This window comes from Anomaloglossus baeobatrachus, chromosome 5, assembly GCF_048569485.1.
Source record: "Anomaloglossus baeobatrachus isolate aAnoBae1 chromosome 5, aAnoBae1.hap1, whole genome shotgun sequence".
In the NCBI taxonomy this organism is placed as follows: Eukaryota; Metazoa; Chordata; class Amphibia; order Anura; family Aromobatidae; genus Anomaloglossus; species Anomaloglossus baeobatrachus.
The window spans coordinates 559,908,880-559,916,565 of record NC_134357.1 but is presented as its reverse complement, the minus strand read 5'-3'; the positions used below and the strand labels follow the sequence as shown (position 1 = coordinate 559,916,565).

Genomic DNA, 7,686 nt, shown 5'->3' with positions numbered 1-7,686 from the left:
GAACATAAATAAGGCGTCTCCTCCTTATGAGTTCTCCAATAGGTAAAAAGACAATTTCTAATAAACAGAATTTAATTTTAAAATAAATAATTTCCCCCATTCTGAGTATGAAAAATGGCTTTTCATCTATGTGAGCTCTGATATTCAACAAGAGTTGTTTTGAAAGAAAAGCATTTCCCACATTCCTCAACATAGATATGGCTTCTACATTATGTGACTTTTTTGATGTTTAAGCATATCTGATTTACGCAGAAAACTTTTCCCACACTCTGAACATGAATATGGCTTCTCCCGTGAGTGAATTTTCTGATGTATATAAAGATTTGATTTCCATGTAAAACTTTTTCCACAGTCTGAACATGAATATGGCTTCTCCCCTGTGTGAGTTATCTGATGTTTAACAAGATTTGATTTATTTGCAAAACATTTCCCACATTCTGAACATGAATATGGCTTTTCCCCTGTGTGAGTTCTCTGATGTGCAAGAAGATTTGATTTACTTGAAAAACCTTTTCCACATTCTGGACATGAAAATGAATTGTTTGGTTTGTGAATTCTTTTATCACTATTGACAGTTGATTTAGCCATATAAAAATGTGACTTCTTTGTGTGAGTTTTCTCATGGTAATCAAGTTTTGATTTCCGATTAAATTTTTTCCCACACTCTGAACATGAAAATGGCTTCTCCCCTGTGTGAATTCTCTGATGTTGAACAAGGTTTGACATGTGATTAAATTTTTGCCCACACTCTGAACATGAAAATCGCTTTTCCCCTGTGTGAATACCCTGATGTGTAACAAGAGTTGATTTCTCTGAAAAACATTTTCCACATGCTGAACATGAAAATGGCTTCTCCCCTGTGTGAGTTCTCTGATGTGTAAGAAGATTTGATTTTCTTGGAAAACATTTCCCACACTCTGAACATGAAAATGGCTTCTCCCCTGTGTGAATTCTCTGATGTTGAACAAGGTTTGACATGTTATTAAATTTTTTCCCACACTCTGAACATGAAAATCGCTTTTCCCCTGTGTGAATACCCTGATGTGTAACAAGAGTTGATTTCTCTGAAAAACATTTTCCACATGCTGAACATGAAAATGGCTTCTCCCCTGTGTGAGTTCTCTGATGTATAAGAAGATTTGATTTTCTTGGAAAACATTTCCCACATGCTGAACATGAAAATGGTTTCTCCCCTGTGTGAGTTCTCTGATGTATAAGAGCAGCTGATTTTACTGCAAAACATTTCCCACATTCTGAACATGAAAATGTATTCTTTTCTTTGGCAGTTCTAACATTCTTTCTGTGACTTTTATTTTCTGTAATAGCCTGTGATGAATCAGAAGATAGGACCTGTTTAATAGGATCAGATAATAGTTCTTTGCTGTGAAGCACCGAGGATACAGCTGGGATAATGTAATATTCTTCATATGTGTCTTGTGGAGCACCAATATATGATTGAAAGTCTGAAGATGCCAGAAGTCCCTCTGATCTCCTAATACAGTTACCTGCTAAGAAAAACACTTTTATTACTTTTCCAATTATATAACCTTGGAAATATTTTTCTTAAAATAATATCAAATGTCTATTAAAATTGCAAATAATATTGAAAAATTTGATTATTCACTAAGGTATTGGTGACAAAACAGTTTACATTCTAACTGAAGACCACAGAGCAAGGATCATTAGATAATGATATCAGGCCACCAGTATCGGCTCTAGCAGTTTTCCAATTTAGTGTTGAATTCAGCATGTTTCTAGGTTCATGTCTCAGAGTGTTAGTCAACATTATTTTGTAGTAAGACCCTCAGTGGAGAATCATAAATGAGCCTGTCAGTCAGTACTAATAGAGGTGTCTGTCTGGAACAATCCCTGACAGCCACATACATTTTACTGCGGAACGGAGGAGCAGTGGTATTATGTATGAAGAAGCCCTGACTTTGTAGAAAAAGTGTAAAACTTAAAGCAAATTAATTTTTACTATGATTTTATTGAGTTGTTAAAAAAGTGGGAGAATGTGAAAAATTAAAATAAACATTACTGGTCTGATAAAGCCATTGCCATTTCAGGGTTACCACTTTCGTGCTCCTTGCCGATCTTGGTCTACTTGGCTGCTGTCATGATGAGCCCGATATCCCACATGACTGTTGCATCACGTATGCTGTGAGGACAGTGATGGGCTGCAGCGCTCAGAGGTAGTATATGGAACATTATGGCTGCAATCAAGTACAGAAAGGCCGGAGATAAGCATTGAAGCAGCAGGGGCAGTACCTAAAAGGCCCCTGTATAAACTGAAACAACTTTCACTGGATGACTCAGATGACCACGCGGACGTTTGCTTCCTTATAACAACAACAACAATCTTTATTTATATAGCGCCAACATATTCCTCAGTGCTTTACAATTCAGAGGATCAATTACAGTCATAAGTAACAATTATAGAAAATACAATAATTGAAGCAAAAATAGTGCAAACCATGCTCATAAGAGCTTACAATCTACAATGAAGTGAAGGTGACAGAAAGTACAGGTGCTTATTTACAATGATGGTCCAGCCATCCTGAAGAAATGAGGGATGGATAAAGGCTGCATGAGCCGGTCACCAGCCAATCTTTGTAATGCTTTTGGGTGCGGTGGAGTTTGAAGGAGAATTATGTTCAGAGAAATAGTGAATTGGCTGTAAATAAATAGACTTCGATTAGGGAACACGATAGGCCCCCCTAAAAACATGAGTTTTTTGAGGGTGGAGATGTAGGGGGGTGCCGCACTGTGGAGATCTTTGTGGCTGAGAACAAATGTAACGCTTGCGGCAAGTGTAGGGGCAGTGAGTGGGGTTAGTGGACCCACTGGGCCCCAGGGGAGGGACCCAGGCTTACCCTTTAGTGGGAGGGACTTAATGAAGTGCCTATAGCGAGGCGGACGCTAGGTACCATTTCCGGGGCAGTGACCAGGACTGTGGCACCTGACCCCAGGACAGGTGACAGACTCAGGTATGGGCAGGTACCATCAGGATGACTGTGGCTAACAGGCAGGAGGGTACAGACAAATATGGTGGGCACGGCAGGAACAGATATGTATGGGAAGGCAGGTACAGGTGATTAACACATTGATAACGGGACAGGAGCTCGGGAACCTGACAACTAGAAGCAGACTAACTTACTAAAGACGTTGCGCAGGGACCTCCTCTAATGGGAGGGTGCTTTAATACTTAGTGCCTCTCAGGCATAGGCAAAGAGTAATTTCCTGGAAAATAGTGTGACGGCCGATTAAGAGGAGTGTCGCTGCACGCGCGTGCGTACTAGGCACGTTGATAGGGAGTCTGTGTCATGTGCACAGGTCCTGTGGGGAGAGGGAGGCAGACGAGCACATGGGCGGCTGCGGAGCTCTGTGTAAAGATACACCCAGCAATGGCGGTAAGTCGGCGAGGGACGCTGACACTACAGTACTCCCCCTTTATGCCCCCTCTTCTCCAGGCCTTAAGAAGATTTCTTCTCCAGCAACTTGTCTTCAAAGATGGGTGGTGAAGACATGGCCAGTGGACAGAGAGGACTGGATGACGGCTGCTGGAAGGACTCCTTCTGGACTCAGAAAGGAAGATGGCACCAATTCCAGGGTAGGCCTCAGTGGAGCTTCAAGAACCAAATGACTTTCCAGCCTCATGGGACATGCATGAATGAAGTGTTCTGCACCTCCGGAGTAGAAACACAGTCCCATGGCTCAATGGTAGTCTCAACATTGTTCAGACATCCTGGTCGATCTGTATGGGTTCAGGAGCAGAAGCTGCAACCGGAAACTGGAATATTGGCAGCCTCTGGAGCTATGGAGCCAAATGTATAGATCCCCTAACACGTTTCACTTCCACGGATTGCTCCTGGAATCTAAGGTTGACCTGGGTAGCCAAGGAAATTAGGTCATCCACAGAAACTGGAATAATACCACGGTCAGAAAGTTCATCCTTAATTCTCCTTCTCAAAAGGTGGCCACCAGCACCTGATTATTCCAGCCTAGTTCCAAGGAGAGGGTGCAGAACTGAACTGCATATTGGCCGACAGTCTGTGCACCATGACATAATTGCAGGAGGGAAGGCACAGCTGCAGTGACACAAGCAGGTTCGTCTAAAACCTTCCAGAAAGTCTAATAAGTCAGAAGAGACCAGATCTCTTCTCTCCCACAGGGGATTGATCCAAGCGAGAGGCTAGCAGAGTCCATGGCCTGCGCAAACTGTAACGCTCGCAGCCTGTGTTGGGGCAGTGAGCGGGATTAGTGAACCCACTGGACCACAGGGGGACCCGGGCTTACTCTTTAATGAGGGCTTAACTATGTGCCTACCATGAGGCAGACGCCAGGTACCACTCCCAGGGCAGTGACCGGGACTGTGGCAGCTGACCCCTAGGACAGGTGACAGACTCAGGTGCGGGCAGAGTTATCGGCAAGTACAGTCAGGATGACTGTGACAAAATAGGCAGGTGGTATGGACATATTTGGTGGGCAGGGCAGGGACAGATAGGTATGGGAAGGCAGGGAAAGGTGACGGTCACATGGATAACAGAACAGGAGCACGGGAACCTGACAACGAGCTAGCAGACTGAAGGCTGACTAACTAAAGTTGTTGCACAGGCAACTCCCCTAATGGGAAGGTACCTTAAATACATATCACTAAGAAAAAAAGGTAATGAGACTTCAGCTTACCATAGGCAACTGCGCTCCGGGACTTGCAGGTGCTCGTGGTCCTACAGACCGGCCAGGCTGGTATATAGCTGAGAAAAAGTGAAGAGTGGACCCAGCACCACAATCCAGTATATTAAAATATCAAAAATTTCTTAGATATTAAAAAATCCAACGGATCCAAAACTTGAGAGAACATGCATAAGGGCACCTTACGCATTTCGGACAACAAGTAAAAACAAGTCCTTAATCATAGGTAACTATACATACATCAGACATGTTTTAAATACTCAAAGGCAAACTGCCAAGTGAGCATCAGAGAACAAGGAACGCCCATGCTCCTCGTTGGGGGCAGGGTGAGACAGATCAGCTGAAAATGCTTGATTAACAACATTTTCAGCTGATCCGTCTCACCCTGCCTGGTGCTCAGTTGGGAGTTTGCCTTTGAGTATTTGAAACGTGTCTGATGTATGTAAAGTCACCTATGATTAAGAACTTTTTTTTACTTGTCCGAAACGCGTAAGGTGCCCTTATGCGTGTTCTCTCAAGTTTTGGATGCATTGGATTTTTTAATATCTAATAAATTTTTGATATTTTAAATATACTGGATTGTGGTGCTGGGTCCACTCTTCACTTTTTCGCAGCTTAAATGCATATGCCTCTCAACCATCTGCTGAGAGCATTTCCTAGAAATAGCATTCCGGCCCTCTAAGAAGAGAGCCGATGTACGGGCGCACATACTAGGCGTGACCCTGGGAGCCCGTGCCGTGTGCATAGGCCCCGGGGGGGAGAGGGAGTCGGAGAATGCAACCCGGCGGTGGTGGTAAGTTGGCATCTCTGCAGGGACACCAGAGCTACAACAAGCAATTTAAAATTGGATCCTATAATATATATGCCGCCAGTGCAATGACTGGCACAGATTGGAAGCGTCCGAGAAAAGACTGGCCAGATAGGAGGTTCTGGCTGCTACATTAAGGATGGATTGGAAAGGGGAAAGTCTAATGAGGGGTGAGGGGGGGGGGGGCAATTACTAGAGAATTACAATAATTCTTCCTAAATAACCATCAAGGGTTCCACATACCTCATTAAGAATTTGGATGAAGGTGCAGAGTAAAAATAAGGTAAAACAAGTCATAATCTGCATGGAGAAACACTAGGCAAACAGGCTGTAGTTACAAGCAGGGTCCACTTCAGAATTATCACCAGCAGGAAATTGAAGCCCGTGGAAGCTTTAAATAGTTACATATCAAGGGTGATAGGGCAGACTAAATTACAGCATTGGAAACACTTGACAGAAAGGCAATGAACAAAGTGTTCAGAACCAGGACAGCGACCGAACCTCACTGTGGCTCAGTGGAGAGGGAAAACAAAGCACAGCATAGGAGGCTGCTGGATCAAATCCAAGGCAGGACAAAATGGATTTCATTGTTGAAAGTTATCAGTCAGCTGAAGAGTAAAAAACAATTTCCAAGCCATTAGATAAACCATGGAATATAAATCATGGAGATCACTGCAAAGTTGGTCATCAGACAGTAGCATAAATTCTGCACCACAGGGTCGTTACCTAGAAGTGGACGTCTTTCAAAAATTGACATGCAGAAAAGAAAAAAAAAATTGGTCTGGGTACCAAGAGGCCTACAGGAATTTCTGGCCAGTATTGGATCTGTACTGCATGTGATAGCAATCTACCGTATTTTTCATGTTTGGCCTCTGTGGGAAGGTGGCAAGACAGAAGCCATTTCTTACAAAGAAAAATAACTAAGCCTGGCTATGTTTTGCCAAATTTACATCAAGTTTGTAAAAACCATGTGGGTGCAAAGCCAACACCGTGCATCACCAAAAGAACACATACCCACAGTGAAGCATGGTGGAGGCAACATTATGATTTGGGGCAGTTTCAGTTTTAAACTGGAAATGGGGCTTTAGCCAAGGTGGAAAAAATTATGAACAGTTCCAAATATCAGTCAATTTACAACAAAACTTTGAGGTCTCTGCTAAAAAGCTGAAGAGGATTGTCACCATTCTACACAACGGCTGTATCTGACCCCCAAATCAGCTAAAGGATGGTTTCACTATAATTAGGCGGACAGACAGGGTCATCTGTCGCAGAGACCGTAAATGCCGAACAGTGTGTTGTCTGCCGGGTGCTCGGGTTCATCATATTGCGGATCGGATAGACAGATTGCTGGGTGGGGCTGGGGAAAACCCAGCGGTCATGGTGCACATTGGTACTGACAAAGTTAGAGGTAGGTGGAAGGTCCTTAAAAATTATTACAGGGAACTAGGAGAGAAGCTGAAGTCCAGGACCTCCAAGGTGGTGTTTTCAGAAATACTAGCGGTGCCACGAGCGTCACTAGAAAGACAGCGGGAGCTTAGGGAGATAAATACGTGGCTTAGAAATTGGTGCAGGAAGGAAGGGTTCGGGTTCATGGAGAACTGGGCCGACTTCTCAGTCGGCTACAGGCTCTACGGTAGGGACGGGCTGCACCTCAATGGGGAGGGTGCAGCTGTGCTGGGGGAGAAAATGGTCAGATGGATGGAGGAGCTTTTAAACTAGGATCTGGGGGGAGGGAGGGAGCTTAGTGGAGCAAAAAAGGGGATAGAGCACAGAGACAGTGAGATGGTAGGAGTCAATGAAGGAGTAGGGGAGGATGGGACATGCAAGGAATGTAGGGAGTCTAGGAGTAATAAAGGTGTTAATAGTATTAAATGTCTACTGGCAAATGCAAGAAGTCTTGCAAACAAAATGAATGAATTGGAGACTCTTATGTCAACCATGGATTATGATGTGGTGGGCATTACAGAAACCTGGCTGGATGAAAGCCATGACTGGGTGACAAACATACAGGGTTATAGTACATTTAGGAAGGACAGGAAAGACAAAAAAGGTGGTGGGGTGTGTATATTTATCAAATGTAACCTAAAACCTGTGTTGAATTATGACATTGGGGGGAACTGCAACAATGTAGAGTCAGTATGGGTAAATGTACATGAGGAGGGGAATAATAGAAAAATGCTAATTAG

The 7,686-nt window shown here is 43.7% G+C and overlaps 1 protein-coding gene across 1 annotated transcript in view; it reads right to left on the bottom strand.

Annotated features, from left to right (window-relative positions):
* The window catches only part of LOC142313006 (uncharacterized), a gene marked incomplete at its 5' end in the record, with an annotated part of 87,261 nt that continues 79,575 nt past the window's right edge, over positions 1-7,686 (bottom strand). Inside the window, one exon of the mRNA XM_075351992.1 lies at positions 1-1,232. Coding sequence (XP_075208107.1) covers positions 205-1,232 — 1,028 coding nt within the window. The remainder of the gene's footprint in view (positions 1,233-7,686) is intronic.